Source organism: Lutra lutra, chromosome 2 (genome assembly GCF_902655055.1).
Source record: "Lutra lutra chromosome 2, mLutLut1.2, whole genome shotgun sequence".
Lineage (NCBI taxonomy): Eukaryota > Metazoa > Chordata > Mammalia > Carnivora > Mustelidae > Lutra > Lutra lutra.
In genome coordinates, this window is record NC_062279.1 from 44,469,473 (window position 1) to 44,493,867 (window position 24,395).

Genomic DNA, 24,395 nt, shown 5'->3' on the forward strand with positions numbered 1-24,395 from the left:
CCCTGGGGGGGGGGTCACAGTGATAGCAGGAAGATGGCCTTTCCCTGGCTAATGACCACCCCCCAGAGAAGTGTGGGAGACCCTGCCCCCATGCATGAGCATCCTAGGGCTGCCCAAATAGATCACCACAAACCGAGTGGCTTATAGTTACAGAAATTAATTACCTCCCAGTTCTGGAGGCTAGCCATCTGAGGTCAAAGGTCAGCACTACCTTGTGGGCCCTGGTGGCTCCCAGCAGCCTGTGTGTTCCTTGGCTCACGGACCCATCTCTCCAGCCTCTGCCTGTCTCCACTGGCTTCTTCCCAGCATGCACTTATGGTTATGTCACAAGGATGACTTACGTCACAAGGATGCCCTCATCCAGCATGACCTCAGCTAATTACATCTACAACGACCCTATTCAAACAAGCCCACATTCTAGGTTCCCAGTGGATGTAGAATTTGGGAGGGATGTTCTTCCACCCACTGACACTCACCAGTCACCCTCCCCTTACAGCAGGTGCTTGGCTTCCCGCCACCTCCCAGCTCGGTTCAGATGCAGGCTAAGACCCCAAAGTGTGCCCAGCCTGGCTCACCACCCCTTCCAGGGCAGCTTTCACTCTCCAAGACATGACTCTGCTGTCCACCCAGGGATGGCCCACTCCCCTGTCCCTGCTGGGGGCCTTCTCTGGGAGCCGCCCTGGCGGGCCAGAACCCCTCCAGGACCAGGTCCCCAGAACACTCCAGGGAAGCAACTCTCACTGTGCTCTCCCCATTCCCTGGGTGCTGCCAGGAAAAGACAACTACAGGCCTTAGCCTCACTTCCTGCAGGTCCTCGGAGTCCAATCCTATGCCCCCCTGAGGGCCAGGTACGCCTCAGCACGGCAGTCAGAGAAGCCATTCAGGACACTATTTGGCCACCAACTCACAGTAATGGGCCAGCCCAGTGTCACCCCTCTTTGAGATAAGCACTAGTCTCCACACTGGGCCTAGCTCAGTCTTGGAGGCTCAGGCCCATCCATCTGTCCCACTCACACCACAGTGTCTCTCTGCACTGACATCCCATTTCCAGTGACCGTCTGGGCTCGCAGCAAACACTTTGATTGTTTTCCAGAGGATGAACAAGCAGAGGTCATTTTCATAGTGAAAATGCCAACTGGGTATTAAAACAAAAGTTCTTGGATGCTCCATGCAAGTAAACAGCAGCTACATCCAGGCCACTCTCCCGCCCCAACACACTCCATCTGCCGCAGGAAGGGAGCTCTGGAGAACACAGAGAAGGCGAAGACATGGGCACATGAACGGCCCCTTGCAGGCGGATCTAGGAAGGAGATTCATCAGACCGCACGTCCCAGGACCTTCTCTTGAGCCCCAGTCCAGCACTGACCATGAGCACGGTGTGCCCACGTGCTTCGATTCTTAACCCTCACTGCTGTGAGGACAATGATCCAGGGAGCCAGATGAAATTGGACTTCTGGGCCCCAAACCCAGAATTCTGTTTCCATAGGTTTTAGGAGGGACCCGGGAATCAGCATTTTCACCACAGCTAATAGAAACAGGGGCCACATCTGGGGAGATAAGGCAAAATAACAGTGAAAACACAGCCCTAGGAGTCTGCCTGCTTCAGGCTTCTGCTCGCCTTATTAGCTGTGTGCTCACGGGCAAGTCACTGAAAATCTCTGCTCTGGGAGTCCTTCCCTGAGCATAGAGAAGTGGTAACGGGCCTGCCTCAAAGGGTCCTTAGAACATGTGAGGTTGGGGGTGAAAATTCCTAACACAGTAACATGTTGTCTAACACACAAGAGCTCCATCGATGTCACCTGCCTTCGAAGGCCACATCCTGGGCAAGGCTGGCCTCCCTGAAGGGGTGGCAATCCAGCCTCAGTCCCATTTGGCAGCCTTGCTCTCTGGGGTCTGAACAGCAGAGTCAGGCACTAAGGCCTGTGCCTGGGTAGTGGATTCCAAGTGGTGGGTACATGGGGCGGACAAGACCAGAGCAGGATGGGCTCTGGCAGCCCCAGAGAGCATGCTGGGCCCACAAAGCGGGTGACTCAAATGCACTTACTCCCCATGTGTATCTACCTTTGCCTCCCCAAGGCTTTATTCAGTGTCCCTGAACATCTCAGCTGATCCCGACTGTGACTGGGGGTACTGGCGGGTGTGGATGCACCACCCACCTCCGGAGCCTGAGTGCTGCTGACCCCTTCACACAGAGGGAGGACAGCTGGCCATCCGCGGACAATCCCTGGGGAAGGGCCCCAGGAGACAAGGGTGGGACGTAGAGGCCCACCTGCCCCTCCTCCTCGCATTGCCAATTTCCTCACTGACAATGGTGGAGAGCGTGGGTTTCATTACAATGAAAGCAGGAGGCAATTATGCCCAGAAGTGGCCCCTGCAGTTCAGAAACACTTTGGAGGAGCACGCTGACAAAATCCACAGACAACACACAGACCCACTCACTCACAGAAGGAATTCTTCTTAACTGCGTACAGATGCATTCATTCCCTCACGCCCCTCCTGTGACCACATACTTCTCCTGCAGAGAACACATACCCCGAGTCTCCTTCCCTCCCACTGCCATTCCGAAGGGCACAGTGACCCGGGCAGAGTCACCAGGGAATGACTCTCTCTGGTGTGCTCTTCCGAGATATAGGAGGCTACCTCCCACCCTCCCCTGCCTGGCCCCCATGTTTCTGAGTCTGGGAAGCCCAGATGCTACCAAGAACGGCCTCCAGGACTGCAGACACACGTTCATACCTAGAAAACCTGGACTCAGATATGGCGGCACCCACGAGGCCCCGGAGAGATGAGCTGTCATGGGCCACACCACCCGGAGGACTCGAGGACAGGATGGGCCCATGGGCAGAACCTCCCTGGGCAGGAGGAGGAGGGATTGTAAAGGCATTTTCTCAGGCTGTCAGTGTTGTTGCCGAAGAGGGACCATAGAGACAAGTGAGCCCACTCCTCTCACTCCAGAAATGAAGCTGTTGCCCAGAGGGGCAAGCAGCTAACCCAAGGCCCCTCTTTCAGCTCCTGTGTGGGGGCCAGCAAAGTTCGAGCCTCATAGATCAGGGCAAAACACAAGGCCCTCTCCTAATGGCTCAGCATCTCCAGCACAGCCTCACGTGCCCCCGGGATCTCTCTGTCCCCCACAGCTCACACATCCACACATGCACAGCACCCAGAAACACTAACCACCCACGTCTTCTCACACAAACTTACAGAATCCTAAGACAGATGTCAGTGAAAACCCTCAGTTGGTTGGTTGGTTTGTTTGTTTATTTGTTTTTACCTCACTGGATGGCAAAAACTTTACTGATGCCCTCAGCCCGGCGTTCTCCTCAGATCAACTACTGCCTCTCTCTGCCCCCAATTCTAGAAATAACACATACCAAATTATGAAACACAAAAGCTGGGATGAGTGTCATTTCATTCAGCCCTGATGTTTTCTGACAAAGGAGCAAAACCCCGACAGGTTCCCTAACATCCCTGAGCGTTCCCAGCAAGAAGGGCTGATGTAGGGGTAAGGACCCAGGCATTCTGGCCGAGGCCTTACTCTCCAGCAAGCCGCCGCCACCAGTCTCACTCGCACTGGCCTCCTATTTGAAATGAAGCTCTCACCTTGCCCCATTTCCATCTGGGCCTCATAGCACCCCTGCCTGACACGGGCATTGCTGTCACGGGCACCGACCCGGCGCTCACCGTCACGGGATCGGGAAGCAACAGTGCCAGGAAGCCCACGCAGCTGCGCAGCCCCACCGGACACCAAAACTGCCCTCGTCCCTATCCCTGGGCCCATGGGCAGTGACAAAAAGGGTAAAATTGTGCTGTTACCCAAGGTCATCAGGAAGAACAGGACAATGAGGATTTGCTCACATTCTTTTGCAGAGAAAACAGAGGGTTTGCTTATCCTTATCCGTCTCAAGAGCCAACTCTAATTCCAAAAAGTCTTACTATGCTCTCTTGTCCCTTTTCCAAAGTCATCTCACAATATATATTTTTAATCTGAAAAGGCTCCAGCACAACAGCGTTTCTGTAGGTCACTCGTCGGGCAGGCTGCCAGGAACACGGAAGCCGCCGGCATGGAGTGTAAAGTTTGCACACCGAAACAGATATTTTACTCCTATGAAAATCCTTTCTCTCTTAGAGTCTAATGGCTCCTGGTGCATACGTAATTCTAATATATCAGTGATCTGGTTTTCTGTGCCACGGAAACCCCAAGAACGAGAAAGGATGACAGAAGGAAACTCCCAGGACAGACAGAGCCTTCAGCAGGAAATGACAGCAAACACGAAGAAGGAGACGGAACGCCTGGTAAAGCAAAACATGGTAACTCAAAATTCACAGTTATCTGGGGCTAATTAGTGCAGGGCAAACAGTTCTAAGTCAGGGACACCTAAAGGCATCACCGCGCGTTGTCCACACAACATAATTGGGAGTCACAGAGAGCACTGTTGCATCAAGAAAAGGAGCAACCATCTTCTACAATCTCTATTTGAGGAGACAAGGAGCTTTCGAGAACTCAAGTGCTCCCTGCCCCTTGCACTGTGCCAGGCCCTGGGCAGGGGTACGTGAACAGGCCCCAGTGTGAGCTGGGCAGACACATACCAGGAATGCGGTGGAAAAGGCAGCAGTGCCTCACACTCCTCAAGGTGCAGCAGAATATGAATGAGGATGATGAAAGGCGTTTTCCTTTCCTCCCTGCACACGCATGTGCCCCTTCTAGAAGGGGAGCAGGATTCTGAGGCCTGGAGGCCTGGGCGTCCCTGCCACTAGAAGGTGTTCAGACACCTCATGCAAAGCAGGCCGAGAGCCAGAGCTGCCCAGGGCTTGGCAAGCAGGGCAGGAGAGAAGGCCACCTCCCCTAGGCTGGACGAAAGCTGGGGCCACTGTCCTGTAGCCCCGTACAAGGAACACCCAGAGCAGCTAAACAGGGAGCCCCATGGCCTGGAGGGCTGTGCCCCTGGGCAAGTCGAGTCAGTTGGGTTTACAGCTGTGGTGGCACGGAGGTACCGGGCAGATGCTGAAGGACCCAGGCCCATGGTGCAGCCGGCAGGAGAAGCACCACCACAGGCTGAAGACCAGCCTCCCCCACCTCTTCCGGCTTCCCCACCTGAGGCTGGGCTCCTGCGTGCCACAGACAGGGAAGCTCCATTAACTGGGACTGCATTTCCTGCTGGCCAGGATGGGGAGTGGGGAACTGTAGCCGGTTTAGAAATATCAGGAAATGTGATCTGACCCCAGAGTGTTGTGGAGTAACATCCACTCACTTTATAAATACAATGCATCCTAAGAATAGCTCTCACTGGTTGGGGACAAAGTCGTATTGGGAGCAAAGGCAACAGAACACGGCTTCCTGGAAGACGGAGAAGGTTCAAAGAGGGGATGACCTCCGAGGGTCTGGAGGGCATTCTCCATTTCACATAGAAACATCCTCAGTGTTGGGGTGTTGTTGGGGGTTGCGGGGGGCCTGTCCCTGCAAGATCCCAGAGACAAGGGAGGCTTGAGCACAGGTTGTCTGGAAGGAGTGCCGGGGAAGGGGGCACAGAGGGGGTCTGAGGCAGAGGGCTCAAATCCCAGGCTCTTCAGGAACCCGAGGCAGGAGGGCCCCGAGGTTTGAGTGCTTTGAAAAGTTCATTCTGAGGACTTATCTGATGGCTGCTCACTGCCAAGGTGTTTGATTGCAAATCCATTTCCAAATGGCCTGCTCGTCTGTGAGAAGCTACAGGAGCTGTATATCAGGAGCAGCCGTCCTCCCAAGGTTCCACATCCCATCCCGCCCGCCGGCGTCTTCAGGCTATGGCTGCCCCCGCCCCCCTTCGCCCTGCCCAGAATCTCTACAAATCAACAGGCCCCTGGCCTGCCCACCACCCAAGCTCAGGAGGGTCACTCCTCCTTAGAGTGAGATGACAAGCCCTGCATTTATCCACAGTATGTGGTTGAAACGGAGGGTTGAAGCCCACTGTCCCACCGCTGTGGGCCTCTGCCCAGCACCCCACACCTGAGGACATGCCCTCTCAATTCTCCAAGGAGAAAGACAAGGCAGGAAAGACCCTGTCTTCTCCCCCACACACCCCACCCCATTCGAACCACCTGGCAGGTTATCCCAGGCCCAGCAGGGCCCACAGCTGAGCTGGGGGGCCCCTTGGAAACCCTGCTCTAGTTAAAATACATCTATCTGCAGCATTCAGAAAATAGCTATCTACAGCATTGCTTTCAGCTATAATGGAAAACTGATGGCTTTTATCTCCCCAACTTTATGACTATTGATGGGATAGAGGCTGAGGTTTCATGACCATTTAATAGCCGACCCTGTGCAGTTAGAGGAGCATCAGAAAGCAATGAAAGCGTGAGATGATTGTCTGGCAGAGAATTCTCTGCTGAGGTCCAGGAAGCAAAACAACCACCCTCCCCAGGCTCCAACAGAAGAAAAAAAATCAAAGTCATCATCATTTCTGTTTCTCCCCCCTCCTTTCTGCCATTGACCTCTGGGAGGTTGATCCAAAGGGGAGAGAGGAGCGGGGGACAAGAACAACGTAGGCGTGAGCCCTGATGAAGAAAGGGAGAGTGAGGGGGCCACTGACTGACGGACACTCCCTCCTCCCCACACCCCGTCCTGCCCAGCCTTTAGTCTGCCATGGACTGGCTGGGCTTCTGGCCGGACTGCAGGGGTTCCGGACTCTCTGATGGGCTCCCTGGGAAAGAACTGGGAGGAAAGGAAAGGAAGTGCAAGTCTGGTCTAGCCCATGATCCAACTGATCTTCAACCTTCTGTCCACGGCCAGAAGCCAAAAGCCATTTCAGGGCTCTGCAAGCACTCAAGCCCCAAGCCTTCCCTGATGTTCCGGCCCTCCCCAGGTCTGAGGGGATCCGCCCCGTAGGGCCATCAAGGCCTACATTTCTCTCCAGGTTACTGGCCAGGGCTCTCTCTGGGGGTAGGGGTGAACACATCACACTGTTTTTTTAAAGATGTATTTATTAGAGAGAGTGCACCCACATGTGGGGGGGGAGGGGCAGAGGGAGAGGGAGACTTAAGCAGACTCCTCACTGGGCATGAAGCCTGATGCGGGGCTTAATCTCCCAACCCTGAGATTGTGACCCAATCCGAAACCAAGAGTCGGTCACTCAACCGCCTGTGCCACCCCAGCGCCCCTACATCACACTTTCAAATATGCAGGGAAAGGATACTGGGCCGGCTTCTTTGCAGCATTACAAGCACCTTGACTGATCTCTCATTTTCTACAGCAGCCATGTAGGTGGATGGGACAGATTTGATTCTGTATGCTCTTTTCAGTAAGCGAACAGAGGCTCAGAAGCATTCCATGTCCCAAGTGTGTTACCCCGGTTTCTGACTCCCTGTCCAATGCACCCACTGCCGGGCCAAGATGCCTTGCAGTGCTGGGGAGGTTCGACCTGACCTTCTGCCTGGGGTCTGCCCCTCCCTAGCTCTGTGGCTTCGGGCAGATGATTTCACCTCCCTGGACCCTGGAGTCTTCATCTATAAATGAAATTTTGTTGGGATGAGTTTCAAGATCTCCTGCAGCTCTATTTCCAAGTGTACTCCTAGATCATTGGGGGCTCCACCCAGACACAATTTTGAGCACCAAGACTTGTTCTTCCCATAGCTGCCACCTTCTAGACAACACACTTTTCTTCCATCAATAGGCTGAGGAACACTAAAGACACAAAAACCAAGCCCCTACCCACCCCCGCCAGCCCCCCTTGCTCCACACCATCACACCAAGGTCCTTCCCAGCCACCCTTCCTTCAAGCAGCGCAGAAGAGAGGAGGGTGCTCAGGCCAGTGGACGGGGACCTCCAGGGTTCTCCTTTCCCTCCTTTAAGTTAAGGTGCTTAGGTTGGTTCTCTCTCTGAGGACCCCTCTACCAGCCCAGCCTCCTCAAAGACACAGGCCTTAATTAAAGCAACCAGAACACAAAAGCAGGAACAGGCAGAAGAGGTGGCCAAAGTGCCTCCTCCTGGGGAGGAGCTTCTCGGGGCAAGTTCCCAGCAAGGGGAAGGTGGGGGAAGGGGGGCCCCAGACCTGGCCACCTGTCCAGCTTTCTCCCCACCCTGGCTACCTCCTGGGAGAGGAGAGCCCACCTCTGCTCCAAGCACAGCTCTACACCTCAGTCCATTAGCAGGGAGAGCTGGAGGCTTAATCGCAGGGCTGCGGCAGCCCCCAGGTCTTCTGAGCTCACTGGTTACCACTCGGTAGCTACTAGTTGATTTCTCAGGGATTTCCAGTCATCCCTTCTGGAACTAGGGGAGGATTAGCAAGCAGCAGGCAATGATCCTTGCTTAGTTTACTTAAAACTCCCCCAGAGAAGCAAAGCACTTAGGAAAACCAAGTGGAGAAAATACACCACCCCCAGAACTTCCTTCCAGGCTCAGCCTGCCAGGACTCTCCAGGCCAAGCCTCTCCGATGAGCCCTACGGCCTCTTGCTCTCAACATCACCAGCCAGCTTATTTTTTAATGGTGCCCATACCGATTCCTAAAATTTTCCACGTTGGGCATCATCATTCCTTGTCTTTGGATAGCTGCTCAAGAGGCCTCCACATATTCCGTTCTAAAATTCATGGGCTCTATTACAGTCCTCTCCCTGCATACTGCCTCTCAGAAGCTAGAGGAAACAGACCACACTCTCCTTAGGGACTTCCTCCAGCCGAGTGAACCCAAACCCACAAAGAGAAGCTAGCCACAAGCACGCATACCTACTGTAGAGACCCTACTCCATTCCAGTCCCCTGCCCTCCCCTCCACCTTGAGAAAGTCCTGAGTTGGGCACCTGAGAGCTCTCTGGGGGTCTTGCTGTCTGGTACCCCCCCCTTCCCTCCAAGGGCCTAGAATGTGTTGTCCCCTACCATCCCACAGGCTTGGATCCCGACGAGGTTTTCCCACAAGAAGAGGGAACACACACGTGTACAAAGAATGAGTGGGGAATGTCATCCCCAGGGACACAAAGCCATAGGGAAAACCAGACCTCCATCAAAATCCAGGAAACCTATACATACAGAGATGTTGACAAAGGCTGAATGTTAACAGTAAATTTAGAGTAAAAAATAGCTTACAAAACAGCATGCACCGCATGACATCATTTTTGTTAAAATATGTGTATGCGTATTTAAAAAGTCTGGAAGTGTATTTTCTCCAAAACGTTTGCCATGGCTTATTTCAGGGTGTTAGAGTTGAAGACGATCTCTACTTTCTTTACTATGCCTATCTTGCCTGAACGATGTGTTACAGTGAACACATATCACTTTTATAATCAGCAAAAATGGTAAAGTGAATTCCATTTTTAAAATCAGGGGAAAAAAGAAAGAGAGAAAGGCAAGGGGAGGATCCCCACTGGATCACACAACCCATTCTCTTCACTGGGCCCCAAGAGCCTGGAGATCTGTGTCACACATGCTCAGAAGGAACCTACAGAGCCCATCTGACCTGACACTCATCTGAGGCCTGGTGAGGGGCCTCAAGCCTCTGCTTGGTACCTCTGAAGATGGGGAACTCACTACCTAAAAAAGCAACCCATCCCAGTTTCCAGCAAGGTCTCACACAGTCCAGTAACAACAAAGGGTAGAACTAGGCCTGCAGCAATATTAGGATTTAGCATGACTCCTAATCCAGGACCCTTCTCACCTGATACTGTTTCTTCAACTACTAAGCAACAAGTTTGGAAATGCCTGAGTCTGCTGGAATTAGGACCAACAGTGGAAGCCTGGGAGGGGCTAGGGGAGACCCTCTCTGCTCTGTGTCTCCCCAGGGCATCTCAAAGCTCCAGCCTCACACACGTGTGTGCGCACACACACACACACAGACTCACACACAGACACGCATGCACGCACACGCATACTCACTCTCCGCTCTTCACCTGTGGCACCTTCCACTGATCCAAACAGGACATTTCTCCCTGCCCGAAAAAGCCATGCCCGGTCCTGCTTCTCCCTCCTGCCCCCTCCCCAGAAAGCCTCTGCCCCCCAAGGGCACCCTGCCCTCCCTTCCGCCCCCAGCCGCAGGACCCTGACTCCACACCACCTTTTCTGTGGCTCTTCAAGCCGCAGGGCTCCCCTCCTCTGAACGCCTATGGCAAGCAACTTAATCCTTACAACACTTAATTAAGTGGGGCCTCCTCTTTGTATTTAAGGTTTTCACACATGTGAGCCTTGTCTCCCCAAATGAGCTTATACGCTCTTTGAAGGAACTAATGTTTACCTTGTGCCTATGTGCCAGGCCCCAAGCTCACTGCTTTTCCTGCCTTACTTCCCTTAATCCCATAATCTCGATCCCAGGCCCGGCCTCCCACGTACACAAACTCTTCACTGGATTTCCACCTGCTTCCAACAACAGGTTTGAAACCCAGATGCCCTCCCACTCTGCCTAGGCCTCCTCCTCTTCCTCTCGTCTCTCAGGTGGTGCCTTCACCAATCAGCAGACATCCGGACCAGAGACCATGGCATCAATCTGGACCCTCCCTCCCTCTGGTCCCGGTCCTCTAAGTCTCCTGCAAGTGACCTCTGAAGGTTTCCAAAGCCCGTCTCTGACCCGGCTCCTCCCCACTAGCCCTCGGCCCTGGCCTGACCTCAGGGGACATCACCATGTGGTCCCAGCATGACTGTCTCCAGCCTCACTCTCCTCAGACTGCTGTGTACACAGTAGCCCAAGAAATCTTTCCAAAACCCCCAGGATCATGTCATTCTCTTGCTTAAAAGACTTCACGATTTCCCACTGTCTTCTGGAGGAAATCAAACTGGTTCTCCCACGCTTCCATGGGGCCCCCACTTAATAACTCCTACATTCTCTCTGCGAGGACCAGAGGCCTATCTCCCCACACAGGCCTATCTTTCCCTCATCCTCAGCTCAGCTATCCCCCCAAAGCTGCCTTCCGTAAGAGCCTCCCAGCAGCCTCGGTGGGGAAGGCTTGGCCCTCACAGCCAGTACCAGGGCGGGCGTGCGGTTCACCTGAGCATCCCGGGCACCCAGCACCCATGGGAGCCCCGCTGACTGGTTACCAAGCCTCAGCTTGGCGTCATCACGCTACTGCCCTTATATTGACGAGGAACACAGAGGCTCCATGATGTTGAAGAAACCTCCCAGGCTCACACGACTGCCCAGGTCGGGGTCTGAAGCCAGGGCTGTGGTCCAGCTGCTTCCTTCTGCCCTTTGGAGAATACATCTGGGAAGTCTTTGCTCAAGCCAGTCACAGTGCTCAGACAGCCCCCACTGCCACGGGCCACGCACTGGAGAAGGGGCACACTCGGAAAGACCCCCGCCAGACTAAAGCCAGGCACCATGGGCAAGGCAGGCTGTGCAGAGCTACCCCCAAATTCCCTACTGCTGCATAATGAAGAGTGAGGATCCTATTCTTCCGTCATACCCAACTCGGTGTCCTGCTTCTACTCTAGGTGAGTTCACCAACGGTTATCAGCTTCCTCACCTCCGAGATGCTGGGAGAGCAAGGCCACCGGCACGAGGGCTGGGAGTCTTCCGTAAGAGCCCCCAAGGGGCCCTGAGGGGGACAGCCAGCTCCCAGATACCAGGAAGAAGGGGAAAGGGCTGCCTGCCCGCTGGGGATACCACCCCAAGAGGACAAAGCACAAATCCTGGCTGACCATGGAAAGTCCCGTCCCACCCCCTTAAACACCACAGAGAGGACTGCCCAGGCAGGTGGCCCCAGGGGCTCCTCTCAAACACTCCTCAGTGTTATAGTGTATGCCTCCTGGCTGAAGAAGCTGAAAAAGCAAGGCCCCTCGGGCAGCCCCAGGCTGTCTTCTCTGGGAGGACAGATCGTGTCCGTTGATCAGAAACGCATGGGGCTTAACGAAAGATCTCTTCTGACATTTTAAGGACCCTTTCAGTCATGGTTAGAAAACCTGAGTCAATGGCAGCCATATCATGGCACCTCAGAGCCCAGGGAGGACACGGAAGGTGGGGCTGTTCAGGGTTCTAATCACAGTGCAGTGCATGGGTCAGCATCAGAGACCATCAGGCAAATGGGGCCCACACCACGGGCTCTCCCCAGGGCTGAGAAGCCTCAGAATTGAAGACTCCCCCTGGCCAAGGGTGTGGCCCCGGGCCCTGCAGAGTGTCATGGCAGAGCACGTGGGAGTGCCCATGGGGGAAGTGACCCCCATCCCACATTTCTCAAAGCCAAGCCAGTGGGTAGGTGCCCCTTGGCCGCTGAACAGACAGATGAGCAACTTCTCCATGCTGCACATGTTTCCTCTCCTTGAGGAGCTATCCCAGGAAGCTCTGACCAGCCAACTGATGAATGTTTCCTTAGCTCTGATCAAGTTTCCATAATCTCCTTTTCCCCCAAATTGCTAGAAGAAGTCACTAGTGCCTCCCATTTCCCCAAATCCAATAAGGAGCTATGTGTCTGTCCTCATCTTTCTGGACCTTTCTGGACCTCATCTTTCTGGACCTTTCATGTGGCACAGACATCTACTCCCTGTTTCTCAAAAGTCTCCTTCTGACCCCTGGGGCACCATAGTACCACCACCAACCCCTTACCAGGCACTTGCAGGGGCCAGGCACATTCTCAGTGCCTCTGTCCAGGTCAGCCTCTCCCTAGGAGACCCGGCCCATTGCGCTGGCCTTGAATACCAGAAATATGCTAATGACCCCCAGAATTTATAACCCCTGTCAACTCCAGATAGGAATGTCTCAAAGGCATCTCAAAATTAACATGCCCAAAACGGAATCCCTGATTTATCTCCCTGTCCAAGCCTTTGCCATCTCAGAAAATGGCATGATCACACAGCAAGCTGCTCAAGCCAGAAGGCAGCAGGTTATCCTTGAATTCCCTCATCTCCTCACTCCCACATCAAGGTATATCATTTCCATCTCCAAAATACCTTACATTTGCCCACTCACCTCCCCACTCACGGCCACTTCCTGACCCAAGCAGCCATCACCTCTTGTCTGGCGACACTAGGATAACTTCTTCCCGGGCTCTCTGAGGCCACTCTTGCCTCCTCCCTCGGCTCGAGTAATCTTTTCATATCATGATTTTAATAATGTCACTAGTGGGCTTCAAAGCTTCCTTCTAATTGTGCTCAGAAAACATCCAAACTCCTTGTTATAAAACAAATATGTCATGGGGATGTCACGTACAGCACGAGGAACGGAGCCAATAATATCGTAATAACTCTGGTGACAGAGGGTGACTACACTTACACGGCGAATGCTGCGTAACGTATAGAATTGTCAAATCACTGTCATGTTCCTGAAACCAATATAACGTTGTATGTCAACTATACTTCAATCTACAACAAAATCCAAACTCCTTGCCGTAGCCTGCGAGGCCCTGCATGACCCAGCCCTGCCTCTCTGCTCCCACTTCCCCCACCCCCTGCTCCTCTCTCCTGGGTCCCCTCTGCTCCAGCCCCGCCAGCCTCCTGTCATTCCCCCCAGCAATGCCAAGCTCCCTCCCTCCTCCAAACTTCTGCACAGGCTATTCTCTCTATGTGAAATGTTCTCTCCCATCTGTCTTACCTCTGGCTGCTTCGTGCTTCAGGTCTCGGCTTAAATGTCATCTCCTCAGATAAACTTTTCTGACCCCTGTCCAAGTAGCTCCCCAATTCCTTCCCCATTATCCTCTATTTCTACATCCTGCTCATTTTGCAAACTTTTCCTCCTACCTCCACCATCAGACTATATACTCCCACAGGGGCAGGGACCATCTCTACTACGTTCTCCAATAAGGACCTAATGTCTAGCACAGGGCCGGGCCCCTAGTAAATATTTGTTAAATAAACAAGTCAACGCCGTAGTAATATAAGAATGTAAGAAACCAGAGACCTCACTGGGAAGATAAAGTGTTAAAGGAAAGTCATGTGATCGCTGCCCCACGAAGGATACAGACAAGTTCGAGAAAGCATCAGTAGAAGATACGGCTAGGAGATGAGGACCAAGCAGGGCTGTGAACGAAGGATAAGTCTTCATGCCTTAGATTGAATGTTCATGTCCCTCCAAACTGATGTGTTAAGATCTGGATCCCCACTGTGATGGCATTTGGAGGGGATTCTGTCATGAGGGTAGAATCCCATGATGGAATGTGTGCCTTTATATTGAAAGGAGGAACACCGGATCTCTCTCTGAGTGCACATTCCAAGGGAAGCCACATGAGGACATGACCCCAAAGAGGGCTCTCTCCAAGAACCTAACTATGGCGGTATACGGATCTCAGACTGCTAGCCTCCAGAACTATGAGAAGGAGATGTCTGCTGTTTCCGCCCCCCAGGCTGTGGTATTCGTTCCAGCAGGAGCAGACTGAGACGCTAACGAGCAAAGCAGGAGAGCGCCCGCGTCAACGAGTGCAAGTGGAAATAACCAAGGAGCCAGTAAACGGAGCAAGATGGGGGCAGCCAAAGTGTGTACTGGTCCTGTGCCAGCAAACACACACACAACTGGAGTTTGATCCCTCTGGTGTGACCAAACCTGGGCTCCTCAAGAGGGAGCCTCAGCTCAGCAGGGGGTACGTCACCACGTCTCTGCGGGGTAGGAGGTTTATGGAGCCCAGACGCCTGGACAGCAAGCCTGGAGGGGAAAGGGGAAAGGGAAAGGCACTCGGGGCCCAGCCATGCGAATACCCCTGGCGTGGGCAGAGCCAGAAGATGTAGACTAGACACGCAGGTGGCAGCTTCTCTCCCTGTTTATTTTCCCAGAGCCTTCAGCACAATAATGTTCAACATTCCAGCTGGGTCTCAAAGCCCACAGGAAATTCCAAGAGGAGTCATTTGGGCATCCTTGGCCCACAGCCCAAGGGCAAGCAGGACCCCTACTGAGGTCAGCTGCCAGGGCCAGCACGGGGTCCCTGGTGGGAAGATGGGTTTTGGGGTTGCCCACAAGGCTGAAGATCCTAATGCTGCCCAGGTAAGGAGTCTCCCTCCACTGTCAAGGAAGATGGTGACCTCCCTACCCCACGGCATTCCTGGGCACAGCTTTACTCTGAGAAGACAGGAATTTTCAGTGCTGAGCTCTGCTCAAGACCAGGCAGTTCCCTAAGCCAGGATCGGATGGGTGTGGCTCCTCTCTACAAGGGTTGCTCTCAGTGTAACCAAAGTGACCCAGGGAAGACCTGGTAGGCAGCAGAGCAGAACTGTGAAGGCAAGAGAACTGGCAGGAACTAGTAAGTGCCTGAGGGCAAAGAGGTCCGCCTACTTCACTAACTCTCTAATCCCCGTACAAGACCTGGCCCACAGTGCGGAAATCAACAAATAGCTGTAAATGAACAAAGGAATGTCCCTACAACCCCCATTCCTCTGCTCCGAGTGACCCACTGGGCCCAGGCGTGCTGGCCGGAATCCATCAGGGCGGCCATTTTGTCCCGCCCAGGCCTGTGGCCGGCATCTTGGAGCAGTCACTCCAATCCTCCAGGGAGCCCGTCCAAGCTGGCCATCCAGAGAAGGCAAAGGTTTGTAAGCTTTGAGAGGTCAAGAAACCCTTTGTGGATCTCATGAAAGCCACACATTTCTCTCTGGAACATACACGCAAGACTTTGTATATGATTTCAAGATATTCAAGACGTTCTCCTCTGAGAGAAGGGAAGGCTTGGAAGCCCCAGAGCCCACACGCCCCCTGCAAATAGTCATTTGCTGCTATTTAGAGATAACCCACTAAAAACATCAGCCGACGGATTATTCTATAAAGAGTCCAGAGAACGCTGAGGAACCACTCCAGGGAGCCAAGAATCAAATGCGGATGTGTCCATATATACCACCTACAGGCACCAGACATGCCCAAGCTAAGCAAGAGGGCGAGCTTGCCGGAAGGACTCCTCCCCACTCCCTGTGGACAGCCTTGGTGGAGGGGACCCCAAGCCCTCTGCCTTCAGCAGTCCTCCTGGACAAGGACAGTGGCCACTGCATGAAGAGACCCAGGCAGCCAGGGTAGCCCAGGGCTGGAGTCTATTTATACACATCCTCAGCCCCTGGAGGTGAAATTATAGCCCGGGATATGGCACAGCGCCAGCACCGAGTTATTTATGTCCTCTCCGTAGACCAAGAGGAGCAGGGCATTTCAGAGAGCCTCTTCCAAACAAGGCCTGAAAGGGACACCGTTTACAGGACAACAGACTCATCCTCCCCACAGCTTCCCAGCCACACACACTCCGCCCCCATGTGCTCACACACGCGCAATCCAGGCCATCCTTACAGCAAAGGTAAGCGGAGAGTAGCAATCAAAAGATTGTGTTTAAAGGGAAAAAAAAAAAAGTAGGTCATGGCCCTTAGTGGAGCTGGGGTGAGATAGAGAATTGAGCCAAATTCCCTGGATTCATTCCAAGAGATTCTCTGGGCTTTTCAGACTCCATATCAGAACACTGTAAAAGGAAAAGCCTCTCCTGGTCTGACGTTTACAGCTCTAGAAGCTCACAGGATAGGAACCAGACAAAGGCTAGAGACAGGGTATGCAACTTCTGGACCAGTTGGAACCTTGGTTAGAGCAGGAAGCTTCCACACTGATCCTGGTCCAAAGAACCAAGGGAGGACTCTGAAATGCCTCCCATTACCCCCAGGCCTGCAAGGAGATGTCCGTGTTCAACCAAAGGCTTCTTTAAACCCCAACACCTTGTGGTTACCGACATTTCATAAGACAGCACAGCAAAGTCTGTTAAATATCACCCTGGGGAGAGACAAGGCCTGCCTCTGGGTATGCCCCAGAGCAGACCAACAGGCCTGCTTTTAACATAGTGCCAGGTGAGGTGGGCTCTGGCAGAGCTGCCCCCCAGGAACGCTGGGTCAATGTTCACCCAGGGAGAAGCATAGCTGGGCCTGCTCCCCTGTTTTCCTTGGCAATATAGTGAAGGGGGCCAGCCAGACTTGGGTGCACAGCCCTGGAGCCCAGGGCAGGTTCTGAGAGATGCCTCCAGGCAAGGGCCCCATTCCCAAAGAGTCAGCTCAAAAAAGCTTCCCCATGACCCCCATTAAAGCCAGCTTTGTCCATTAAAGTATCCAGGAAAGGAAGGCTTGGGGTCTCCACTTCCTGACCCAAACACCCCAGCACTGGGCTCTTCCATTTCACGGTAAAGATTGCCACCTGTTGTGTCCACCCTGGAGGACAGAAACCTAAAAGGATCCTGTGCCAGGAAGGGAAAAGAGGGTGCTCCTCCCTGGGTATAGTGGAAAATGAAGCCTGGGCTGCCTCTTCTCTACAAGCCTCCTCCAAGCCACCCATCCCCTCCTAGGCTACTCCACGGACATGGGAAAAGTGTCCATGGGTCAGTAAGTCAGGCTTGCAGGTGCATGGAAAAACAATCCCTTGCAGGCCTGCCCTAGAGTCCTTCAAATCTGCCCTCCCAGATCCTCTGTCCCAAGGAGGTGTCTCTGCCGTGTCCTCCTGTACCGAGAACTCATCTTTCCAGATACAGAACCTCGAGAACAGCAGATGCAATGGGAGAAGGCTGCCCCAGCAGACTGACTCACAGACCTGGAGGGGTCTCTGGAGCCCGGTGAGCATCCCTCTGTGATCAGTAAAGACAAGGAGGGCATAAGGAGTGAAACGGCCCATCCAAGACCACCCAGGAGACCAAGGGCAGGTCTTACAGCTCGAGGGTGTCCACGACGACCACTTCCGTCCACCACCATCGCTCTGTCTCACACAAGGGCACCATTCCCACCCTGCCTCAAGCCTCGATGCTGACCGGTAAAGCTGCCCAGAGGACGCCTGCCCAGGCCGGAACAATGTTCCAGGCCCTCCTCTGTCCCTGTCCTTCCACTCGTAGGACCACACTTTACAACCATTCATGGCTGGGGGCTGGGCAGGGAGAGGTGGAGGAATGACCTGGTTCTAGACCAGGAGCTCACCCTGTCACACCCTGGAGCTCCTAGAACTTTTATCCTTGACCCAGTTCAAACATGCAGAGACTACACCGTCCGTGGGTCCCATGGTGTCGGCTGTCTCAGTTTACGTCCTGAAGCACAGTCTTCCCCACCCGGCTCAGTGCCTCTCAGACACCATCAGGCCTTAGTTCCAGGGACGCCTCATTCCTGACCCTCCCGAAGCTTAAACCTGTTGAAACAGCCCCTGGTTCTATGATGTGAGGCTTACTCCCCAAACTCTTGTTCCTGGCTTCCCCCACCCCTAGAAAAGCAAATGAAAAGCCCCTCTAGCTCTTCAAATGACCCAGAGGTTCTGTGAGCCTGAAATCACCCTGCTCTAAAGTCTCCCCTCTCACACAAGGCTGCAGACCCCCCGGGAGCCACACATGTCGTCCTTCCATAACAGAGGACTCATGAAGGGGGTCCCAGGGCTCCTCTGTTACCGCCCCTCCTGGAGATGGCTAAGGGGGGCTTGCCCGCTGGCCACAGTTTCCCCAGCCCACAAGCGGGCACAGGCTCCTGAGGGCCCTGGCCTGTCCCTCCCGGGCTCAGACTCAGCAACGCTCCAGCTCCCTCCCAGGCCCAACTCCTGGCGCATCGGTCACTGCACAGACACTATGTGAGGCGGCCTGGCAGGCCATGTTAGCACCTAGAAGGAGGGAATCCATTTCCTTCTGAGAACCATGATGCTCCCTTCCATCGTGTTTTGGGACTCATGGGACCCATCAAGGTCCCGCTCTATCCCAGCCACTACCGGGCTCAGAGCCCCAGCTCAGTGACTGCTAGGCCTGCAGCATTCACTCCTGACTTCCTTGGTAGGGCCCTCACTTTCTTCTTCTAACCATGCTCCTGTTGTATGCACAGTTTCTTTTCTTTTCTTTTTCAAGATTGATTTATTTACTTTAAGATTTTATTTATTTATTTGACAGACAGAGATCACAAGTAGGCAGAGAGGCAGGCAGAGAGAGAGGAAGGGAAGCAGGCTCCCTGCTGAGCAGACAGCCCGATGCGGGACTCGATCCCAGAACTCTGGGATCATGACCTGAGCTGAAGGCAGAGGCTTTAACCCACTGAGCCACCCAGGCACCCCTGATTCATTTATTTTAGAGAGGGAGAGAGAGATCGTGTGTGTGAGCAGGAGGAGGGAAAGAGGGAAAGGAAAAAAGAATCCCCAGGCCAACTCCCTGCTGAGCACAGAGCCCAATGTGGGCTTGATCCCAGGACCCTGAGACATGACCTGAGCTGAAATCACTAGATAGCAGCCAAACCAACTGAGCCACCCAAGTGCCCTGCATAGTTTGTTTTAAATGGCCTCAATCAGCGTCTATAGGTGATAAGGCCTATTTTTTAAGGAAGCAAGAGAGAAAGGCCCACCTCCTTCACAGCTCTCCAGAGCCCTGCAGCTGGCTCTGAGGATCAGGACCAGAGCCTCGGAACTCAGCAACTTGTTTTCCAAAGCCGACCAGCATTCCCCCTTCATCCAACATGGCACAAGCACTCCCCTGGTACAAAGAGGCCTCCCTTCCCTCTGCAGCCTCTGCCTCAGTACTCCGCTTGTGCCTCCTGCCAGGCCCAGACCAACCGCAACTGGCTTCAACCCTCCACTCACACACTCACTCACTCACATGGATTCACACACTCCCTCACACATACACACCACACACATACACTTTCCTACACTCTCACACTCTCACATACAGACACACTCCCTCTCATGTCCACTCACACCTATACATGCACATACACACCATGAGACATCACATCTTAGTCACTCCCTCCCTCAGGAACCCCCTTCTCTTCTGCAATCCGGGCCACTCTCTCTTGGCTGTCCTTCCACATGTAAGCCTCCCTGTTACAAGCCCCCCGTCCTCTGCCCCTCCCTGAAGAACCTGTGTGTCCAGCAGAGCTCTGACTCACTATCCACACCAATGGCTTCTCCTATCTTCAGGCCTCTCCAGCCTAGACTCCCTCTTGGGCTCCACCAACCCACCCTGCACCATTCCACCCACTGCTGGAGCTCTAACCACCAATGAGGTGTCCAACAGCTCCCAAACCCACTTCTCCACTCTAGCCGCTTTACTGGGCTTGCCCCCAAACATAGCCAAGGGGATGGCAACAGACCTCCAGGCACCACAAACGCTGCATATCCAACCCCGCCCCCCCCCCCACACGCACTGAATGGCTCCTTCATCCCATAGTTACTTGACTAGGAAACATGACGGCATCATTCATTTATCCATTCCAGTGATGTTTGTGGAATGCTCACCATGTGCCAGGCTCTCTGTGTAGGATGAGGTGTGGTGTAAACAAAACAGAAATGACTTGTGCCCCCAGGAAACGAACATTCACCCAATCAACCAGTCCTGTCAAGTCTACTCACCAATCATATCTGAAATGGTACACTTCTCTCCGCTCCTACAGCTGCTGGCAAACCAGCATCCAGCACATCATGAGCAAACTTCTGTTTCTCCAGCAGCCCCACTTGTGGCCTCCCCAGCCCACCGCCCTCACCACGTGCACCCACCATCTACAGCGCCCCATAAGGCCAGGCTCTCTCCTATAGCCTCTGCATGCGCTTTTCCAGCTGACAACACTCCAGGGCTTCCTCCTTCTCATTTTTCAAGTTTCAGCTCAAGACCCCCTTCCCCGGGCCCCCAGGCTGAGGCAGATGTCCCTCCCTGATGCTGCCTCATCAGAGAGCCCAGAGCCCTCACACCCTTGCACTGGGAAGGCTGCCTTGTCCGTCCTCCCTTCCAGACTGGCTGCTTCTCTCAGAGCACAATGTTTGCCTCTGCAGGCCCTGAGAACAGAGTGCTGGGTGCAACAGGGGCTAGATAAACACTTAACAGCAAGCAGAGAAGACAGAAGAACTGTGCAGAAGCACATTTCCACTCACCGTCACGACAACCGAAAAAACCTTCCAGATCATTAGGCTACACTTACTAAGCATTTCCTCTAAGCCAGGCTCTGTGCTAAACTTGGGGCACACATCCCATCATCTAATCTTCTCGAGGACCCTGTGATATGGGCATTGTTAGTCCTGTTTACAGGTGAAGGAGAGCCGACTGGACAAATGTTTACAACTTGCTCCCAATCACACAGTGAGGGAGCAGAAAGTCAAACCCAGGCAGTCAGACTCAGACCCGCACTCCAGGGCCCCACCAGCCTGGCTCAGCCCGCTGGGCACAGAGAGCTACCTCTGTGATGTAGAAGAGCCCCTTCCTGATGGCCACACCACGTCCCAGGGACGTGAGGTGGGGACTTCCATCAGAGGTGGGACTGAAATCACTGAAGACCCAGGCTCTAGGGGTCTCGGATTTGAAATTCTACGCCCCTTGGCTTGTTCATCTTGGTTTCGCACGGTCCTAAGCACGCACTGAGCACGGAGCCAGCAGACAAACCACAAGCCCGTGCGCCAATGAATGAATGAATGAATGAGTGGCCGGCAGTTCCGTCTGCGCGCGTCCGCGACTCCAGGGTCCCGCATGCGCCGAGTCCCGACCCGCGGCGGCGCGCTTACCGGCACAGGTGGTCTGTCCGGCAGACGCTGCGGAGGTCCAGGCAGTTGGGCTTCTCCTTGTCCTCGTACGAGCAGCTGGGCAGGATGGTCTGGCGGCGACGCTCGGCGCACGCCTGGTCCTGGCAGGAGCAGAAGAGCATGCGGTAGGTGTACTCGCTGGGCACGCGGTCGAAAAACTGGCGCAGAGCCTTGTGGCACTTGCGGCGGTTGCAGCGCTCGGCAGGCGAGATCTCGCGGTTGCAGATGGAGATGTAGGAGGAGCGCAGCTTCTTACAGTTGTCGTTCAGGTTGCAGGCCTTGGCGGCGTCCAGGCAGTGGTTGCTCTTGGCGCTGACCGCAGGGTCTGCTCCTGTCCCTGGAGGGGGAAGAGAGAGCAGGTCACAGGCTGGCCGGGGGACGGAGGCCCAAAGCCACCTGCTCCCGGGGGACACCTCCCAGCGGTCATGATGCCCTTCGCCTCAGTCTCCTCATCTGTGAAGTGGGGACACCTAACAGGCAGCTAGAATTAAATGAATGACTAAAAGGGTCCACCACACGCTTAGGACAGCCCCTGGTACAGAGCAATTGTACCTGTGGGGAGCTCTGATGGGGAGGACTGTTCATTCCATCTTGTTTAAAACTTACAACCAGGGGGCGCCTGGGTGGCTCGGTGGGTTAAAGCCTCTGCCTTCAGCTCTGGTCATGGTCCCAGGGTCCTGGGATCGAGCCCCACATCGGGCTCTCTGCTCTGCAGGGAGCCTGCTTCCTCCTCTCTCTCTCTGCCTGCCTCTCTGCCTACTTGTGATCTCTATCTGTAAAATAAATAAATAAAATCTTTAAAAAAAAAAAAAAAAAACTTACAACCAGGAGCACCTGGAGGGCTCAGTGGGTTAAGCCTCTGCCTTCGGCTCAGGTCATGATCCCTGGGCCCTGGGATCAAGGCCCACATCAAGCTCCCTGCTCAGCGGAGAGCCTGCTTCTTCCTCTCCCTTTGCCTGCTTCTCCCCCTACTTGTGCTCTTTCTCTCTGTGTCAAATAAATAAATAAAATCTTTTTAAAAAAAAAAGTATCACAACCAAAATGGCAAGCAACTAAGGGTTCGCGGTCCTGTTCATAAACGCGGGTAACAGAAAATAAAGTGACTGGCTCTAGTCCGTACAACTGAACGGCAGCTGAGGCAGGACGGGCCCCCAGGCTCCCAGGCATCCAGCAGCAGCACATTTGAGCAGGCTTGGGGTCCTGCTGGCATTCAGGGAGGGACAGTTCCCATCACAGGATCTTCAGCAGCCACCACCACCACCATCAGGGCCACCACAGGACCACTGAAACTGTCCCTACACATTTCAGAAGGCCCCACGGCAGGGGTGCTGCAGGGGCCAGTTGGTCTGGAGAACCATTACAAAGGATGGTGCCGGTGGGAGACCAGCAGGACGAGGGAGAGGCTAAAAGCCAGCTCGGACTTTAACAGGGCCGAGCGCATAGCCAGCCAAAGGGTAGGCATGCTGGATATGGCGACTTCGGCGTCAGTGCCGTGCGCTTGAGTTTGGTATCACTGCCCGTGGAGTGGAGCGTCTCAGACATAAAGCAGGATTCTCGGGAATTCCCAGGCTCCCTTTGTGGTGGCTACCCTATCCCACAGGTCTCAGCTCTTCTAAGGGCCACCTGACCCTCCCCTGCCAGCTGATCCCCACCACAGAGGGACTCTTGACCATCCTAATTACAGACAGTGGAGGGAGGCGGGAATCCAGTCCGTGCGTGCCCACCTGAGATGTTCGGACAGAGCCAGACAGCAGATCACCTAATCCTACCTCTTGATTTCACAGATGAGGAAACTGAGGTGCTATGTAGGCAAGGGCTTGGCTCGGGTCACCCAGCACACTGGGAGTAAACCAGAGCAGGGACCCAGTCACGCCAGCACTGTGTACACCATCGGCTTAGCTTTTAGGATGGGTGAGCTGCACCTTTTTCATTCGTTCTTCATCCACCCAGTAAAGTCTTGCCAATATTTAGTGAGCACCACCCCTGTCATGGTGTTGGGAAGGATGAAGGGTGAGGGAGGCTGACAGCATGCCCTTCTCCACACAAACCCCCCCGCCCCCCGCCCTGGCCAGCATAGGTGCCTGAGCATTCTAGCACAGTTCCTGGTGTTCAGGTCTCTGGGTCATTAAAGATCTACCAAATGCCCCTCTGCACGCCCTCTCTCTGCTAGGTGCTATGTCAGATACAGATGTGTAAGAGCTGGTCCCAATTCTCGAAGAGCTCACAACTCTAGCTAGGAAACCAACAGACAGAATAGCATAGCATAGTGGTTAAGACTGGGTGCTCTAGACCTGAGCCATCGTCATTGGATGGCCCTACCGTGTGGCTTTGGACAAGTGACTGAATCTTCTTTTGCCTCAGTCTACCCATCTGCAAAAGAGTGCCTCCCACATAGCATTGCTGTGAGCATGAATGAGCTAGCTCATTTTTTTCTCTTGCCTGCATGGTAAATTTGCCCTGTCTATGAAATCATCCCCATCAGCTGTTACACCACCAATCTTTAAGGGAAAAAAAGCCTCCTTGTGACCATACACCCACTGTTAAGGTAGCACCTTATTTTTCTGCTTCCTTGAAAGCAAAACCCCTCAAAGGAGTTGTCCATACCAACAGTCTCTTTCTCCCCTCCTAGTCTCACTTGGACCCACTGCAGCCTGGCATTGGCCTCCTGCTCTTGCCAGTGGTCAGGGATCCTGGGCCTTCCTCTTCCTCAGCCCATCAGGACACTGGACACAGCCAATGGCCCCCTCTGGCCCCCTTTCCTCACATCCTTCCCCTCTCTGCTGGTCTTCCTGTACTCACCTGAGCAGCCTTCGGCCCTCTCCTCTAGGGTTTCAGCCCCCTCTTCTCTCTGTGCACCCACTCCCTGGGGCCCTCATGGCTTGTCCCCACCCAGATCTCCGCCTGAGCCCCAGATTTGTATGTCCAGCTACTTGCTTGCCCTCTCTCCCTGAAAGGCTGACACCCACATCTCAAACTTAACCAAACCTACGTGTTCCCCACAAGGCTGTTCCCCAGCCCCAGTCCTCCTCATCCCTCTGAAAACAACTCACCCTCCCAGTA

At 54.0% G+C, this 24,395-nt stretch overlaps 1 protein-coding gene across 2 annotated transcripts in view; it reads right to left on the minus strand.

The window, feature by feature from the left end:
- The window catches only part of GFRA2 (GDNF family receptor alpha 2), an 85,371-nt gene that overhangs the window by 30,465 nt on the left and 30,511 nt on the right, over positions 1 to 24,395 (minus strand). For both annotated transcript variants that reach the window (XM_047717283.1, XM_047717282.1), the window contains exon 4: positions 21,318 to 21,672. In XM_047717283.1, the coding sequence (XP_047573239.1) occupies positions 21,318 to 21,672 (355 nt within the window). The remainder of the gene's footprint in view (positions 1 to 21,317; positions 21,673 to 24,395) is intronic.